This window comes from Molossus molossus, unplaced genomic scaffold, assembly GCF_014108415.1.
Source record: "Molossus molossus isolate mMolMol1 unplaced genomic scaffold, mMolMol1.p scaffold_m16_p_1, whole genome shotgun sequence".
Classification (NCBI taxonomy): domain Eukaryota; kingdom Metazoa; phylum Chordata; class Mammalia; order Chiroptera; family Molossidae; genus Molossus; species Molossus molossus.
Window position 1 is genome coordinate 179850774 of NW_023425344.1, and position 19603 is coordinate 179870376.

Consider the following 19603-nt stretch of genomic DNA (forward strand, 5'->3'; position numbering starts at 1 on the left):
TCTTTCATTTTGCAAATAAGGAAACTGAGGCACAGAGAAGGGAAAAGATTTGCCTAAGGTCATGATTGATGTCAGAGCCTACCTTGAACCCAGGTCTCTGCCCTAGCTGGGGATGTGTCAGGCTGGGTTGAGGGAACAGTAGGCTGTGGAGCTGGAGTGTGAGACCCCTCAGGACCTGGCTGTAATCGTGCAACTCAGCACCTCCACCTGAAGGGGCAAGGGCACAAAGGGAGATGAGGTGGCTGGAGCTCTGGGGGATGGGCCCTGGTGGGGCAGGACAGTCTTGGCTAAAACTAAATTTGGGGATTATCTGAGGTTTCACTTGGCTGGGATTTCTGTTGCTCAGCCACTCTTTTCACACATACACAGCTATAACTTCCTGTAGAGGGAGCTGGTTTGAGACAGGGTGAGTGCTTACCTGGCCCAGCAGTTGCCTAGCAGGTGTCCAAGGCTGACTTAGAAATACCTCTCCCCAGGAATAACACTTACCCATGTACCCAACTCTAGAGTCTGCAAAGTGCTCTTATAACCACTTGGTAATATCAAATGAACTATTACCGGTTTTCTCTGGGCCTCCCTCCTCCCCCCAGCCCACGGTGCCCTTTAAAGTTCTTTCCAGCTCCAATTCCAGGGAAAGTTCTCTGAATTCTTGCTCCTCTTAAGGTCCTCATGAAATGAACCCTCACTCCCACAGGATTATTGAGACCAAACTTCTATTTAAATTGTTGACAACCATGCCCTGCCGGTGTGGCTCAGTGGTTGAGCATCAACCCATGCACTAAGAGGTCGCCGGTTCGATTCCTGGTCAGGGCACATGCCCAGGTTGTGGGCCAGATCCCCAGTGAGGGGCATGCAGGAGGTGGCCAATTGATGTTCTCTCTCATTGATGTTTCTCTCTCTCTCCCTTCCCCTTCCTCTCTCTAAAATCAATAAAGAAAAAAAAAATTAAAAAAAACAACAACTTCTATTTAAATTGTTGACAACCATGCCCTGCCAGTGTGGCTCAGTGATTGAGTGTCGACCCATGCACCAAGAGGTCATCAGTTTGATTCCTGGTCAGGGCACACGCCCAGGTTGTGGGCCCAATCCCCAGTGGGGGGCATCTAGGAGGCAGCCAATCAATGTTTCTATCTCTCTCTCCCTCTCCCTTCCTCTCTCTCTAAAATCAATAAAGAAAAAATAATAATTAAAAATAAATAAATAAATAAATTGTTGACAACCAGTACCTTAACTAGGTTCTTATGTGAACTTTGAGTGTCAAGACTGAAGACTGGGTCTAACTAACCCAAGTCCAAGAAGTTTGGCCGCTGGTTGAAGTTTAGGCTGTATGGGATCCCTTTGTTCTCAGGCTCTGAAACAGGGAGCCCCCAACCTGAGCCCCTGGGCCCTGAGGACTGTTAGAAGGATCAGAGGAGGAGGGTTAGAGGGCTCAGGATTGCCCCAGAGCCTCAGCACTGAAGCAAGGTGCTCTAGAAAGGAGGGAGAGAGGGGAGGGGCACCACCCGCCCGGTGAGGTCATGGGAAAGCAGCTCTGGCGCTGACACCTGGGGAAACCCGTTTCCAGGCTGCTTCCCACGCTAGCTCTCCTGGGAACCAGCTAAGCCCCAAGCCGGGAGTCCCAAACCTGCCCCCCAGTCCAGTTCCCATCACACTGTCCCATCTAGTCCAGTCCCCACCTTTCAATCTAACCTCAGTCCTTTGGTACCCAACCAGTCTCTATCCACACTTTTGGGCCTTGAGGAGGGCTATGAAAGAGCAACAGATTGATCACTTCAGGAAATGACAACAGAGCCAGTAGCTTCAGAAACTTAAGTCTTTATTTGTAGACTCTGCACTGCCCTACCTTCTAGGCTGTGACCTTGGAGAAAAAGGTGACCCCCAGCCCCTTCTTCCTTCAGGCTCTAGTTTGCAGCTTGTCTCCCTCCTCTGCTGGGCCTTGCCTCTCACTTCCTGCCCGACTCCTAGCCCAGCCAGTTTGGGCAGTGCCTAGGGAGCCCTGAAACCCAGTTCTTCCCAGGGATCAGCCCCGCCCTCCCTGGCCTTGGGAGTTGAGGGCAGCCCAGGTGTCAGCCTTACTCCTCAGCTGTCCCACTTCTCTGTTCTTCTCAGATCTGCCTTCTCTTCCCCAGCCTGCCTCCAGTCCCAAGGCTCTAAGGCCCCACTTTCTGCTCCCTCTCAATCTCTCACTGACTTCTACATTACACAGTCCATCCCAAACTTCTCTCCAAATAGGGCTGGACACCTTCTAGCCCTCTAAAATGCCCAGCTATTCCCTGGGCTCTTCCTCACCCCTGTGCCAAGAAGAGGGTGGGGACCACCACTGGGGTCCTAATTCAGTCAGCTGACCTGAGGGCCCATGATAAGAAACTGGAAATTGGATCCCAAACTGCTTGTAGGTGGCTGACACTGTTAGGACCATCCCATGAAAATCAAGTGCTGGCATTTCTCTGTAAGCCTTGACCACAGAAATCCAAGTTACAGCCTTCCTTCCTCCAGGCCCTAGGCTCACCCTGGCCTGAGTGGGCATTTAGAGGCTCGTGTCCCCACAGTGTTCAGAAGGGCACTGAGTCTCATGGGGGTAGCCTGGCCCTGCCAGTAGCCCCCTACCCCAGATTCCAGATGTCCGTGGCTTTATGCCTATTGTTCCCTACTCTGACATAGCTGTTCAAACAAAGCAGAAGAATTTCTTCCAGCGGCAGCGGGAGAGGGTGCGCACACCTTTGGCGTTCAGTTTCTTCTCCAGCCGGGCTTTGTGCTCAATGGCACTGAGAATGGCCGAGTCAAACACCTCCTTCAAGTTCTTCTGAGTCAGGGCAGAGCACTCGAGGTAGCAGCAGGCCCGGATCTTCTCCGCCAGACCCTGAGCCTGGGGCTGGGGCACGGGACCCTCCCGGCCCCCCTGATCCAGCTGAATCAGGACATTGACATCGTCCCTGAGGTCGGCCTGGGTGCCCACCAGCAGCACGGGTGCCTGGGGGTTGTGAGTGCGAATCTCGGGCAGCCATTTCTCTGTGATGTTTTGGAAGGAGCTGGGCTGCACTACGCTGAAACAAGCCAGGAAGACATCGGTATCCGGGTAGCAGAGAGAGCGAAGGCGGTCAAAGTCTTCCTGGGATGGGAAGGCCAGTTCATTAATTAGTAGGATTATTCCCTATCACAGGGAGCGTGAATTCGTTTTTCACATAGGGTTGGAGACCTGAGACTCATAACCAAGGGCCCAAGGCCTTCTCCATTCCTGATCCATCTGGGGTCCTCCCAGCCTCCAGACCACCTCCCCTCAGACCAGCAGAGGCCATTTCCAGCTTCTCACCTGTCCTGCCGTGTCCCAGAGCTCAATGCGCACCGGGGCTCCATCCACCAGGACTTGCACTGGAGGGTTGGGGCAGAGGATTGCCAGAGTTAGGAAGGGGCGTCCTGCCCCACCAGGCCTCACCAGCGCCACCTCGGGGCCTGGCCCCGCCTCCCTCGCGGGGGGCTTCGGTGCCCTCCCGCCTGCGTGCTGCCCCAGCCGCGGGGTACACAACCCCATCCCCAGTTACGCGGCCGCCGGGGCCGTTGAACGTACCGGAGAAGGTGTCCAGCGCCGTGGGTCGGTAGCATGAAGGGTACCCATTGCAGGTGTAGCTGACGATGAGGCTGCTCTTGCCCACGGCACCGTCGCCCACCAGCACACACTTGATGCCCAGCTCCGTTGTCGCGCTGCCCCGCCGCGGGGGAGGGGTCGGGGCCCGGAGCGGGGACGACTCGGCCTCGCTCAGCTCCCGCGGGGGCATGGCCCGCTCCGGGGACAGCCCAGGACCAGGCTCTGCTGCGCAGGGAAAAGCCGGTTCCGCTGGCTGCCTCTGACCGAGTCCGCCAAGGCCCGGCGCGTCGACCAGCCGCTAACAGCCAGTATAAGTGGGGCCCCGCCCACCTCATCTACATATCCCTGTCGGCCCGGACCCCGCCCATCCGCCGGGACCGTCCCTGCAGTCGCCCCACGCGCGAGGCCCGGCAATCTCAAACCCGGAGGAACAGAAGCGGGCCGACAGCTAACGCTCAGAGAATCCCAGGTACAAGGACAAAGAATCGCCATAATGAGGCAGATCTAGTTATTTTGTCAGAGAAAGATGTGGAGAGTTTATCTTTAGGAAGAAGAAGCAAGTTGTGGAACTCAAAATGCAGCTAGTTCAAATGAAAACAAACCTGACATATGATTGTACAGGTATAAATAAGTCAAGATAATAATAATTTTATTAAAGAATGCCATTTAAAAATATACAGATCATGAACATGCAGAAGATAAACTCAAGCGTGACCACAACAGGCAGGAATGTATTATACTCCCTTTTACTCTATATTGGGCAGGCCTTAAACACCTTCACTCTGCTCTGCTAAAGGAATTCAGGATGTTGGAGAACCTAGCTGGGTAGGATCTTCAAGGGCAAGTCTTCATTTGAATATTTTCTAAGTCTGAAATGCCCCTAATATCATCATCTTCATCAAAAGCACATGCTACTCTCTGCCACCCACTGTCCTTACCCTAGAAGGAGTTTACAGACTGAGGCAAGATATTGCAGGTGGCCCTAGGAAGGTCACCAAGAGAGCAAGTGAAGAGTAGCCTGATGCTCATTTCATCTCTATTGCAGCCACACCCCAAGTGAGCCAGAACTCCAAGGCAGTCTTTCATTTCAGCCTATAGAAAAATCATTCAAATTGTGTCATTCAGCCCTGGCCAGTTTGGCTCAGCGGTTAGAGTGTCGGCCTGCGGTCCAGAGAGACCTGGGTTTGGTTCCCGCTAAGGGCACGTACCTTGGTTGCAGTTTGTTCCCGGCCCTGGTTTGGTGGGTCATGTGGGTGGAAACCACTCCATGTGTCCCTTTCACATTGATGTTTCTCTCTATCTCTGTCTCTCCCACTCTATCTGAACAAAAAATAGAAAAATGTCCTTAGGTGAGGATTAAAAAAAAAGTGTCATTCATGAGTTGTTGCAGGGAGAGTGTTGGGAGGGGAAGAAGGCAATGAATATTAAAGAAAAGAGATAATCCTACTTCTCAAATAGTTGGTAATATAAAAACCCACAAAGCCAAATCTCTGAATCTCTTGGGAAAAGTCTCAGAATCCCTGATTTTAATTTTCTTTCTTTCTTCTACTTCTTTTTCTAATTCAAAAGTTGAGGACAACAGCTAGAAAGTTGCTGATTTAACCATTAAAATATTGACTGTGTTGCCAAGCCAGTGTGGCTCAGTGGTTGAGCTCCGACCCATGCATCAAAAGGTGGCTGTTTCGATGCCTGATCAGGGCACATGCCCAGGTTGTGGGCCAAATCTCCAGTGGGGAGCATGCAGGAGGCAGCCAATTGATGTTCTCTCTCATTGATATTTCTATCTCTCTCTCCCTTGCTGTCTCACTAAAAACTAATAAAGAAAAATAAACAAAAGTAGCCCTGGCCAGTTTGGCTCAGCGGTTGGAGCGTCGGCCTGTGGTACAGAGAGACCCGGGTTCGGTTCCCACTAAGGGCATGTACCTTGGTTGCAGTTTGTCCCCGGCCCTGGTTGGTCGTGCGGGTGGCAGCCACTCGATGTGTCCCTTTCACATCGATGTTTCTCTCTCTCTCTCTTCCTCTCTCTTCCTCCCCCTCTATCTGAACAAAAAATGGAAAAATGTCCTCAGGTGAGGATGAAAAAAAAAAAAAAGAAAAATAAACAAAAGTAAATAAATAAAATATTGACTATGGGGACATGGTAGGATCCCTATTATCCACTTCTATATCCCCATGCCTACATCCTATATCCCCTATGCCCAAACATCTGGGGATGCTAATAATCCTTAATTATAGTCCCAAAGACTTCTCAGCCACATCCACATCTAGCAAGTGAAAGAGGCCCCACAGTGTTATCTTGCCATTGTATCCCACAGAAAGTCTCAAAAACTGTTCTTTTTCTCTCCTGAAAAGGGAGGCAAAAATGGGGATTTGAAATTCAGGAGACATGTCACAGTATTCCTAGTTCTTCAGCTCATTTACTGTGTGACTCCTGAGAGTCACAGTGTTGCTCTGTCTTAGTGTTATAAAATGACAGTGAAGCGTATTTATTTCTGAAAGCCCTTCTGATGCTAGCAATCTGTCATTCAGGGAACCAAGCAAGTTGCCCCAGCCCAGGTGTCTGGACAAAATTACTACACACACACACACACACACACACACACACACACGCTCTTCTTCACAGTGCTCTTGTCCTTTTACCCAAGTTTTAATAATAGTTTAATTGTAGCTGCAAATTTAAGGGTAATCCTGTTTAATCCTTTCTGCAGGTAGGAGGAGTATAAATAATACACAAATGGGGGAAGGTGTCAGCTGGGCATGGGTAATAGCCCTCATTGGGCCTGAGATAGGCCATTCTTCTTTAGCCCCATGGGTGGGGACACTCTCTGACCTAGGTCCCTCTGTCTGAGCTGGTTTAGGGACAGTCTTGTCAGCAAGAGGGGGAGGGAGGAGACAACCTGGGGAGCTGATGAGTCACCTATTTCTCAGCTAAGGATTTGCAATTCTGGCTACTACTGCTGGGAAAATACCCTTCTAAGGGTGGGTTGAGTCTTACTGCCCACCTGTCAGATCACTTTCCAGCCAGACAACACATTTGCTAAGTCTTAAACGTGTCCCTAACATTCTCTTTGGAGAAATGATTGGTTCTAGGACTAGGGCAGGAAATATACAAGATGAGCCTGCACATTTTGTAGGATGGAAAGTAAGGAAGTGTTAAACAAATAAAACAACAGGAAGATGAAAATTGGACACAGGAGCCAACGGAAAGAGCTTCCAAAGGCCAAATCTGGAACAAGGTGAGCAACAAAATAAAGAATTATTGGATTATAGCCAAAAAGTATAAAATAAATATCCACAGGTCTATTCTGATATAAATAAGTGACTGACCTCATAAATAAAAGGGGGATAGTAGACAAATTTCCCATGGAGAATTTCAAATGATGTATGTAGATACTCTGCCCTCAAGGAGGAGCTTAAACCCCCCACTTCTTAAGTGTGGGCTGCGAATAGTGACTTCTGAAGAGGACAGTATGAAGTGATGGAAGGAAAAACGAGTGACTTTACAGGGAGAATCCTAAACACTTTTTCAACCAGGTGATAAAGATTAAAATCCAGTTAATAGTAGGTACCCTTGATATGATGTGATGCAATGGCATTTTTACTTCTGGTGTTCCTCATGGGAACCCAAATCTAATAAGAAAAACATCAAAAAAGTTCCAGTTGAGAGGCATTCTACAAAACAGCCCGGCCAGTGTGGCTCAGTGTTTGAGCATTGACTCATGCAACAAGATGTCACTGGTTCGATTCCCAGTCAGAGCACATGCCCAGGCTTTGGGCCAAATCCCCAGTGGAGAACATGCAGGAGGTGGCCAATAGATGTTCTCTCTCATTGATGTCTCTATCTCTCTCTCCTCCCTTCCCCTCTCTCTAAAATCAATAAAGAAAGAAAAAAATATTAAAAAATATTTTCCTACCACCACCATAATTTTACTGCTGCTGGAAAGGGAGTTAACAAAAGAACACCAGTAGTGAGGAAGTGTTTACTCAAAAAGTTCCATGCAGCCCTGGCCGGTTTGGCTCAGCGGTTAGAGCGTCGGCCTGCGGTCCTGAGAGACCTGGGTTCGGTTCCCGCTAAGGGCACGTACCTCGGTTGCAGTTTGTCCCCGGCCCTGGTTGGTTGTGCGGGTGGCAGCCACTCGATGTGTCCCTTTCACATCGATGTTTCTCTCTCTCTCTCTGTTCCTCTCTCTCCCTCCCACTCTACCTGAACAAAAAATGAAAAAATGTCCTCTGGTGAGGATAAAAAAAAAAAAAAAAAGTTTCATGCAGAGGTTCTTTGTGAATGAAGTGCACCTCCAGCAGTCTTTTTTTTTTTTTTTTTAAGATTTTTGAAAATTGATTATTTTTGAGAGAGAGAGAGAGAGAAACATTGATGTGAGAGTGAAACATTGGTTGGCTATCTCCTGCACGCCCCCTACCAGGGATCAAGCCCACAACCTGGGCATATGTCCTGACCTGGAATCAAACATGCACATTTTTGGTGCACAGTGCAATGCCCAACCAACATAGCCACACTGGCCAGGGCCAGCAGTCTTTTTCTTTCTTTCCTTTTTGTATGTGAATCTTTTCAAAGAAGAGTTTTATTTCTTATGTGATATGTTACATTAGGTATATTACATAATGTTAATATATAATTCCTATATTTAATAATTTAACTACACAATTATGGATTGTGATTTAATATTATAATATGTGTAATCATATATTGATGTATATTATATATATAAATTAAATGTAATATAAAATATATATAATATAAAGCCTTTAGGATCATCATACATAATGTCTCCATGACTTACACCTTACTATGCCAGAACTCTTTTTGTATTTGCATACTCCACTTCAAGATTCCCCCAAATCAGTCTGGCCATGTGGCTCAGTGGTTGAGCTCCAACCCATGCACCAAGAGATCACCAGTTCAATTCCGGGTCAGGACACATGCCCAGGTTGTGGGCCTGTTCCCCAGTGGTGGGCATGCAGGAAGTGGCCATTCGATGTTCTCTCTCATTGATGTTTCTCTCTCTCTCTCTCCCTCTAAAATTAATAAAGGAAAAAAAAATTGTTAAAAAATAAAATAAGCCCGCCCTGGCCGGTTTGGCTCAGCGGTTAGAGCGTCGGCCTGCGGTCCGGAGAGACCCGGGTTCGGTTCCCGCTAAGGGCACGTACCTCGGTTGCAGTTTGTCCCTGGCCCTGGTCGGTCGTGCGGGTGGCAGCCACTCGATGTGTTCCTTTCACATCGATGTTTCTCTCTCTCTCTCTGTTCCTCTCTCTCCCTCCCACTCTACCTGAACAAAAAATGAAAAAATGTCCTCGGGTGAGGATAAAAAAAAAAATTAAAAAAATAAAATAAGCCCTGGCCGGTTTGGCTCAGCGGTTAGAGCGTTGGCCTGCGGTCTGGAGAGACCCGGGTTCGGTTCCCGCTAAGGGCACGTACCTCGGTTGCAGTTTGTCCCCGGCCCTGGTCGGTCGTGTGGGTGGCAGCCACTCGATGTGTCCCTTTCACGTCGATGTTTCTCTCTCTCTCTCTCTCCCTCCCACTCTATCTGTACAAAAATTGCAAAAATGTCCTCGGGTGAGGATAAAAAAATAATAAAAATAAAATAAAATAAAATAAAATAAAATAAAATAAAATAAAATAAAATAAAATAAAATAAAATAAAATAAAATAAAAAAAGGCCCTGGCTGGTTTGGCTCAGCGGTTAAAGTGTCAGTCCAGGGACCAATGAATCACAGGTTTGATTCCGGTCAAGGGCATGTACCTCAGTTGCGATTCATCCCTGGCCCTGGTTGGTGTCATGCGGGAGGCAGCCACTCGATGTGTCCCTTCCACATCAACGTTTCTCTCTCTCTCTCTCTTCCTCTCTCTCCCTCCCACTCTATCTGAACAAAAAATGAGGGGAAAAATGCCCTCGGGTGAGGATAAAAAAAATAACAATAATAGTAAAATAAAATTTAAAAAGACCCCCAAATCAGGCCTGTGGCTCAGAACTCCCAGAAACTCAGATGAGCAGGTCAAAAAGCTTTGAAATAAAAAGGATGCAAGAAAAATAATTTTATATTTAATACTTAATTTCTTCATCAGTCATGTCTTAATAAAGCTGGGGGGAAAACCCACTTATTTACAGCATAATAATATTTCCATAATAATTAGACTGCACACTTTGGGAGATTTCCAGTTAATTGCATTTCCAGAGGTTTTTCTCTATTCAGTATGCTTGTATCCTGGGAGGGAGTTGGTGGCAAACTCAGTGGCCTGGACTGGGTTTGTGCCTCATTGTGCCCCCCTGGAACAGGAACTCACTAGCCAGCACTTCAGCACCCAGTGTCCCCACCCCCTCCACATCAACTTCCTGTCCCAAGGCTCAGGTTGCCTCCTGGGCTTCTTATCCGCCCTATCCCCTCTCCCACACCCAGTCTTAGCTTTAGCTTCTCCCTGCCTTTCTCTCCATCCAGCTGATCTCAACTACTAATGTCCTCCTCGAACCTCTTTCAACTACTTATGTCTCCCTCACACCTTGTAGTCAAGCCCTGGCCAGTATTTTTTAAACACCTGCAGGAGTTGCCACCTAAAACATTCAAACTCCCTACTCCTTTCACTAAATGAACTCCCCTCCTACTTCTTTATTTCTGACAATGGCAGCACAATTCTCTGGAGCTAATGAACTGAAAGAAGCGAAGCCTGAATAGTTCCCAGACCTCACAATGCACATGGACTCCTTCTTCTCCTTTCTCCTCAGGCCTCAGTCCTTTCCTTGAAGTAATATTTGACTCCCTTCTTCCTTTTCGCTTTCTTTGCCACAATAATCACCTCCTACCTGCCTCCCCGACTTCATTTTCATTTCACCTGACTTTGTTTTTATTTCACCGTTCACCTAAGCTTCCTTCTTTCACTCAAAACCTACAGCAAGGTTGGGTGGCTCAGATGGTTGGAGCATTGTCTCTTATACCAAAAGGCTGCGGATTTGATTCCTGGTCAAGGCACATACCTAGGTTTTGGGTTTGATCCCTGGTTGGGGCACGTACAGGAGGCAACCAATAGATGTTTCTCTCTCTCTCTCAAAAGCACCTGGATTGGTATCCAGCTTGTGTCAGTCACTAGCTGTTGTCTTCTCTGGGCCTCAACTACCTTGTCTGTAAAGTGGGATTAAAGTAGTACTTACCTCGTAGAATGTTGTGGAAATTAGAACAGTACTTGAATATAGAGAGTGCTCTACAAGGGTGAACTTTTATTATAATTATCTTCCCCCTCGGTCAGGGCAAGTTTTTTCAGATGCAGTCAAGGCCCTACCTGAGAATGAACAATACCAATTTTCCAGGTCAGGTAAGGTTCAGAATTTTGTCTTCTGTGATCCCAGTAGGGAACACAAAAAGAAACTAGTGTTTAGTCAAGTAATCATTCTAATATACTGGTATTGTTGTTATCTTTATTTTATAGATGAGGAAACTGAGTCTTCATAGAGGTTAAGTGACTTGCCTGAGGCCTCATGGGTAAGAGAGAGCCATAATCTTGGAGCCCAGGTCTGTTGTTGTTCCCCACTCTCTTTTCAGTCCTCCCTTTAAGAATTATGAGCTACAGCCCAGCTGGTATGGCTCCGTTGTTGAGCTTCGACCCATGCACCAAGAGGTCGCCGGTTTGATTCCCAGTCAGGGCACATGCCCAGGTTGTGGGCCTGATCTCCAGTAGGGGGCATGCAGGAGGCGGCCAGTCGATGTTCTCTCTCATCGATGTTTCTATCTCACCCTTCCTTGCTCTAAAAAATCAGTAAAGAAAACATTTTTTTTTTTTATCCTCACCTGAGGACATTTTCCCATTTTTTGTTCAGGTAGAGTGGGAGGGAGAGAGAGGAACAGAGAGAGAGAGAGAGAAACATCGATGTGAAAGGAACACATTGAGTGGCTGCCACCCGCATGACTGACCAGAGCCGGGGACAAACTGCAACCGAGGTACATGCCTTAGAGGGAACTGAACCCGGGTCTCTCAGGACCTCAGGCTGACGCTCCAACCGCTGAGCCAAACCAGCCAGGGCAAGAAAACATTTTTTAATTAAAAAAATAATAAAAGAGAATGCTTCTTCTTTGCTAAAAAAAGAATTATGAGCTACACAATAAGTTATCTATTATTTTATTTTATTTTTGCCCTATATACACTAATCATTCTGACATTTGGTCAGAGATCTTTTTTAAATTTTATTTTGTAATCAGCTTTATTGAGAGATCATTATATACAGGATACACCCATTTTAAATGTATAGTTCAATGAGTTTTGGCCAGTGTGTCCACCTATATAATCACCACCACCATAATCAAGATGCAGAACATTTCCATCTCCCTTATAATGTTGCTTCTTGCTCCTTTCCAGTCAATTCTCTGCTCCAATGCAGGTCTCAGGCAAACACTGATTAGCTCTCTGTCATTCTAGCTTAATTATTGCCTGTTTTGGCAATTGTTTTGGAATTTCAAATAAAATCACGCTCCATGTACTCTCATGTCTGGCTTCTTGTGCTCAGCATGTTTTTAAGATTCATTCATGTTATGTGTAAAGGCAATTTGCTGTTTTATTGCTGAATAGTATTCCATTGTATGAATGTATCACCATTTACTTGTTTATTCTGTTCGTGATGGACATTCAAGTTGTTTCCAGTTTGGGGCTATTAGGAGCAAAGTTGCTATAAAGATTCATTTACAAATCTTGATGTGGACATATGTTTTCTTTTTCGTGGGTAAATACCCAGCTATGGAATTGCTGCATCATAAAGTAAGTGCATGTTAAGTGGCTTTTAGAGGTTGTACCATTTTATATTCCTACCAGCAATAAGTTCCAGATGCTCCACAACTCACAATACTTGGTATTGGTGTTCTTTTCAAACATTTTATATTTTATTGTTGTTGTTGCTACTGTTTTACATACAAAAAAATCTCATCAATTCTAAAAGTTGTAGAACAGTTTCTGTAAGAGGCCACTGTGGGTGAGTATACGGGCAGGTTTAATTCAGACATATACTGTGTGACATACGTAACCATGTAAATGCACATTAACATGTCAAGTCATGCATTCATTCAACAGGCACTTCCCGAGTCCTTATAGTGTTTCAGGTCTCATGATCTAAAAGGTTGGAGGCAGGTTGAGGGCTGGTTGTTAGTTTTTATTGGGTTTCACATTAATCAGTAATTCCCTGGCCTAGGCATCTTTTGAAAAGTATTCCAGACAAAGGGACCGATAAGAAGCATTGTGACTGGCTCTGAGGCAGTACCCTGAAACCATTATTTCCTGGGCACTATGCCCAAATGTCTCTAAATGGACTTTGACAGGGTTTCGCTCTGAGAGAATCATGAATTTTAGAGATGATGATAGTGGAGGAAAGTTGAGGTTGACAGCTGAGGACAGAAGAGGAGCTTAGAGAGGCTAGGTGACTTGTCCAACAGCAACATCTGGCTGAGTGTGATTTGAATCCTGAAAAGAAGGAGGGCCTGGAGAAACTGCATGGAGGGTGGTGGAGGGGAGATTCAAGGCCAGTTTGGGCATGAGTCCCGGCAGAGGTGGTGCTGGTACAAACCATGGACCAAGACACCCATACTCCCTAACAGACGTTTGTAAAACTGTACCAAATACTAAAACTTTCATTTTAAGATAAAACAGTTGCAAAAGATGTCATTTATAGCATATGGTGAATATTGATATTTAAATAAAACTGTTACCTCACTCTTTTAAATGTATGCATTGGAATTTAAATGCTAAATACATCTGATATTCTCCATCATCCATTAAAAATATATATATATGTGAACAAGCTCTTTTTAACAGTTCAAAAATTTACATTATTCATTTTATCTTTCAGTGTTTCAAATCTTACTGTAATGTATGTTATTGATACCTTATCCTAATTATTTATAATTAGTATACATGTTTTTTAAACATTATAATGTTAGTCCTGGCTGCTTTGGCTCAGCATACCTGGGTTGCAGGTTCCAACCCTGGCCCTGGGGTCATTTGGGAGGCAACCAATTGATGTGTCTCTCCCAGATGGTTTCTCTCTCCCTCTCTCTCTTACTCTCTCTCTCTCCCTTCCTCCCTCCCACTCTATCTAAAAATCAATGGAAAAATACCCCCGGGTAAGTCTCTAAGTGTTTTTTTTCACACACCTCCCAGCCCCCAGGTGGATCCAAATTCACTACCTCATCTGTCCGGAGATGTGCCTCTTCTCAGGGGTCAGGCAAGGTGTGGAGAATCAGTATCACTTGTCTTAAGCTACCATCTCCTCACAGCCAGGGCCAGCACTGGTGACATGTCACCAGCTTGGGGGCAGAGGAGGGAGGGGGAAAAAAGTCTCTAAATCTTAACATTGTTTTCTTTTGAAATAAGTTATTATTATAATTATTATTCAACTGATCAAAACATAAATATATTACACATTTTTAATAAAGATTTATTTTATGTAATATTTTTTCTTTATTGATTTTAGAGAGAGGAAAAGAGAGATAGAAACATTGATGAGCAAGAACATCAAGTGGCTGCCTCCTGCACACCCCCCATTGGGGATTGGGGCTCACAACCTGGGTATGTGCCCTGACCAGGAATAGAATCAGCAACCTCTTGGTGCATGGGTTGATGCTCAACCACCAGCCGGGCTTTATAAAGATGTTTTATTGTCCTGGCCAGTTTTGCTCAATGTTTAGAGTGTCGGCCTGCTGACCGAAGAATCTAGGGTTTGATTCCTGGTCAAGGGCACATACCTCAGTTGCAGGTTCGATCTCCGGCCCAGTCAGGGTCGTGCAGGAGGTAACCAATCAATGCATCTCTCTCATGTCGATCTCTCTCTCCCCCTTCCCTCTCCCACTCTTTCCAAAAATCAATGGAAAAATATCCTCTGGTGAGGATTAAAAAAAAAAAAGATTTTTTAATTGATTTTTTTAGAGAGAGAAGGGAAGAGGGAGAGAGAAACATCGCTCAGCTGCCTCCTGCATACCTCCTACTGAGGATCAAGTCTGCAACGCGGGCCCTGACCAGGAACTGAACCAAAAACATTTGGGTACATGGGACAGTGCCTAATCAACTGAGCCACACAAGCCAGAGCAATATATTACACATTTTGGTAAAAATAATTACACATAAAAAGTAAAATTATATTAGAAATACATCTCTTGATTAGATGTATAGGACGTTTTGTTTTTATTTTCAAGTAGTTCATGTATTTATGGATAACATGCTTGACTGAGACAAAATTCAGCATCAATTTTCTTCCTATCTATTTTTTATTTTGTGTTGATATAAATGTGGAGAAATCTTGTTCACATAAATCATTAGATGGGAATGAAAGGAGGTTTGGTATATCAATGGTACTGGAATATTTGACTCCCTTCAAAATTATATGCCACAAGTGTGTAGAAGGGAATGCAGGACATCTGTAATACTGTCAACAATAAATTAATTAAAAAATATATGCCAGTTATATAATATAAATCACTAACATATATAAAAATGTTAGTGATTTTTTTCCAGTCAGTTAAAACATGCTTAGGTTCTCAGGTCATATTCAAGTTAAAGAACTAGAAACTACTTGATGTACAAGGGACTTGTTGTCTGGTCTTTATTCTCTTCGTGGGAATACCACCAGTGGTTCCAGTGGTCTCTGCAGATTTTCATGCCCTGAAGCAACGCACTGTGGTGTGAGGGCTATCTCGCCATCCAGGTTGATGAATGGTCGGTCCACTTTTCTTTTGAAGAGAAGCAGGTCAGGTGGAAGGGAACCTGCCCCTTGTTCCCAGGCACCTGTAATTCTTAGGAAAGAGCCGAAGGAAACTGAGGCTCTTAACACCAATTCCCGTAAAACTATTTGGCTCCTTGTGCCCCTTGGGAGAGCCTTCCATACCCCTAAGGATGAGTGAACCCTAGTTTTGAGGACTGCTGACCTGAGGAGGCTTTTATTTCTCACCTACACAAGTGTCCCCTCCCCCCAACCCTGCCCCATGGCTTCTCTGGAGCCATTGGCCTACATCCCTAGAAGGAGGTAGGGGAAAAAGAGGGCAGGCTGGGTATACACATGCCATGGTTGGGGCTTTGACATTTACTCAGTGGGAGAAAAGATAATAGTAACAGGCAGGGAAGAAGAATATTTGAGAATTAATGAGATTCAGGAAATCTAAAACCACTCTAAAAAAGGAAGTCTATTTTTTAAAAAACAAATTACTTATGTCAATTAAATCATTCCTTTTGGTCCGGGTCTTCATTCATTTAACAATTACTACTAATAGTTAACCCATATTAGGCATTTTATAGGCATAATGCTGAGTGATTTGCATATCTTATAATACAATACTATAAGGTAAGGTTTTCTCATTTTACAAATGTAGAAACAGAAGCCTGAGAAAGCTCATTCATACAATTGTTTAATAAATATTTATTAGTGAGTTAATGAATATCCCACAGGTATGGGGTCTCTTCCAGTGAATGCCCTGCAGGGGCCTCAGGTGCCACCGTTTTGATTGAGCTCAATCATGTGACCTCTGCCTCTTTCTCCCAAGCAGTTCTTTCTCTTCCTGGACTGTGGTGTCACCGCATCATCTGCCAGGTCTTCCAGGAGAAGTCCTGCACTCTAACTTGACACTAATTCCAGAGGGCCCATCTCAGAAATGTCTCCCCAGGGTCTTCCTAGTCTGTTCTCACTTTCTTCAGGCTGGCCCTCATCACTTCTCTGCATCTGCCTCAGGTCTCATCCTTTCTGATGTGGACTCCACCCAAGCCACCGCCCATATTTCTAGAACCCACATCAGATGATCTCATCCCTAACCAACGCCTCTAAGGGCCCATCCAATGGCTTTCTCAAGCTGGCCACAGCCAATTCCATTTCCTGCTCCATAGTGATCCAGCTTTCTCCCCACAAAACCTCACACTGTTTGCAGGCCTTCCCTCTTGTTTGTTTGTTTGTTTCTTTCTTAATAGTTTAGTTTATTAATTTTGATTTTTAGAGAGAGAAGAAGGGAAAGGAAGAGAAACATCAATATGAGAGCACATCAATTGGCAGCTGCCTCCTGCAGGCCTCCCTACCAGGAATCGAGGCCACAACCCCAACATGTGCCCTGACCAGAAATCAAACTGGCAAACTTTTGGTATACAGGACAACACCCAACCAACTGAGCCACACCAGCCAGGGTGCTCCTGGTTTTCTTGAGGCCTGCCTAGTGCCTTTTCTTTTTTGCCCTTGGAAATCATATATGTACTTCAAGTCCTAGCTCAAATTCACTTGCTTTTGTACACCAATCCTCTCTCTCCTTGGCCCAGTCAGTCTTTATCTGTTTCATGGCAACTACCTTATAGATTCTGAGGGGTAGGAGCTGGTGGATCTGTGTCTGCAGCTGTGAGTTCCCTAAGGCACCTCTGTACTCCTGTGTTCAGCAAAGTTCAAGTTATTTCCCACAATCAGCTTCTGTTATATCAAAGCAGAATGTCCACACTTCATAATTAGGTGCCAGTTAAGTGGCCAGGACAAGAAAAGCCATAGCAGTTCTGAGGGGGAGGTTGTGGTCCAGGGAAGAGGTGGACTTGAGAGTGACTGTCAGATTAAAGCCACATTTAGAGTTTATTGAGCACATACTCTATGTTAGACATTATGCTATAGCAGTGAGCTATGTCCCTAGATCACCTCCTTTACTCCTAGGTAATTATTATATCTATTTCTGTAGATTAGGAAACCGAAGCTAAGAGCATCAAATGTGTACAGTGTCAGAGCTAAGTAATGACAGCAGGGATAACAGGGCTGGTCTCTGCCTCTTCCAAAGTCCAGCCTGAGGACTGAGTAATGAGTAGTGGAAGAATACTGCTGTAATCACCTCAACAGGTAGTATGTTCTGTGTCTGTAGCAAGCAAGGCCTGCTAGGGTCCCACCCTGTACATCCCAGAGAGTAGTGGAGCAGAAGAGGGGGGATTTGGGAACAGTGAGGAGGAGGTCACTGGAAGGACTCTGAGATCCCCATGGTGACTGGCTCCATGCAGGGGGGGACACTCTCTGCACAGTCCAGACCTGAGGAAATCAGCTGGATTTCCCTTTCCTCAATTTGCATTGGGGGCATGGGCAGTGTGCTTCGATTTGAATATTGCCTCCTGGCTTCCCAATTCCTGGCCACAGGACTTTGGACAAATTGCTCCACCATCTGAACTTCAGTTTCTGCTTTTGTAAAGTGGGGGAAAGAAGTACCTACTTCATAGCATTAGTGTGAACTAAAATGAAATAACAATGAACATTAGTAACTTAGTTGGAACTCAGTTTGGTGCTTGGCACATTGTTGGTAATCAGTAAATGTGTCTTTTTTGTTGTTAATCCTCACCTGGGGATATTTTTCCATTGCTCTTTAGTGGAAGGGAAGGTTAGGGTGGGAAGAGAGAGCGAGGAGGAAGGGGCCGAGGGGGAGGGGGAGGAGAGAGAGAGAGAGAGAAACATCGAACTTAGAGAGAGACATCGATTGGCTGCTTCCAGGGCCTGAGACCAAAATCGAATCAAGATCCTTTGTTGGCAGGCCGACGCTCTAAACACTGAGCCAAACCAGCCAGGGCAGTAAGTGTATATTTTATGATTGTTTGACCTTTGGCTGGACCTGTTTGTGTTTCCCTAGTGCAGAAGACAGGTGATCTGGGGTGGGGCCTCACGCACGGAGCAGGACAGCTCTCAGGCTGGGATCACTTTTCCCATGGGCGGAGACCTCTTGCCTACTGCCCAGCTCCAGCACCTTCCCTGCTCGACCTAGCCTCTGCGGCAGCGCCCCTGGCGGTGAGAGGGGCTCGCAGACTCAGGTTTCGGGCAAGAGAAGAGAAACCCCAGGCGCGATGGGAAGCTATCTAGGACGAATAACCTGTCACCTCATCCTGGGCGGGGGTCATTCGGGGCGCAGAGAGCCCTAGGGGAGGGGATGGTGAGGGTCCAGTTCTCCGCGCCTGGCAGGGAAGTTCAGCAACAGTAATGTAACCACACAATGTACTGTGCAAACCTGGACGCTTTTGAGAGTAAAGTGGGTGCTTTTAGTCATTATGCGAGGGCTACCCATTAAAGATGGGTGCCGGTGACTCTGGCCAAGAACCTTCCACTTCAGCAAAGTAGAGTTTATGAACCCCATAAAGGAACAGACCCCGAATCGCCTAGGCGGATGGAAGAGGGAAAAAAACGCAGTCGCACCAGGACCCTCGCAGTTCTGTTATTTAGGACTCCACACCCGTCTTCAACACTTGTGCCTAGTTCCTGCCAAGTTTTGTGGGTATTTGTTCCCCGTTTTTCAGTACAGCGCTGTGGCCCCATCTCTGGGCATGCCCCTGCTGTGCCCCAGAGCCTGGAACAGTGCCTGGCACCGAGAGTGTGCTCACTTGTGGAAGGGGTGACCTTATTTTTTTTATTTATTTTTTATTTTTTTATTTTTATTATTGATTGATTTTTGTTACAGATATTTCTCCTTTTCCTTCCATTGGAACGGGTGACCTTCTGAACAAATCCACCAACCGCTTTTCTAGCATTATCTATTTATTGGTCCATCGACCTTCTAAGACAGTGCTGTACCTCTCTCTCTGACCCCAGCACCTAGCCAGAGGATAGGCACAGGGTAAGTTTTTGTTGAATAAGTGAATGGAAACAGCCTGGCACCCCTTAGCTGTGCCTCGTCTTCTCTGTCGCCCCTGCTTGTCTCCCCCCACACCAACGAGCCACTACAGAGCAGGTTAGAGGTAGGTTAGGTAGCACATAGCTTCCCACTGGCTCTGCCACTTTCTGGAAGGTGGTGGGGCCCTGGATGTGGGAGAAGAGAGACCAAGACTGCGTGCCTTGTGAAGATGGGATCAAGACAACGATTAGCCTGAGGAATGGGAGGTTCTCCTGGGGACCCAGGGCAGCGGGCTGTTTAGAAAGGGGGGAGCGGAGCCGGGCAGGGGGACTGAGCAGTCCAGCTGAGGGAGGGAAACTTGGACCTGAAAGGTGCTGGCGACCGGCGAGGCCGAAGCTGGATGGCGCTGGGCAGGCTGGAGGAAGGGGTTGAGAAAGCCGGGAT

At 46.2% G+C, this 19603-nt stretch overlaps 1 protein-coding gene across 1 annotated transcript; it reads right to left on the minus strand.

Moving 5' to 3' along the window:
* Positions 1–1830: 1830 nt before the first annotated feature.
* RHOV (ras homolog family member V) lies at positions 1831–3844 on the minus strand. Its single transcript, XM_036273174.1, has 3 exons — positions 3566–3844; positions 3311–3369; positions 1831–3109 (listed from the first exon to the last, which is right to left on the minus strand). Exons 1-3 carry the CDS (start codon positions 3771–3773, stop codon positions 2666–2668), a joined length of 711 nt encoding a protein of 236 aa, XP_036129067.1. The 5' UTR covers positions 3774–3844; the 3' UTR covers positions 1831–2665.
* Positions 3845–19603: the final 15759 nt, after the last annotated feature.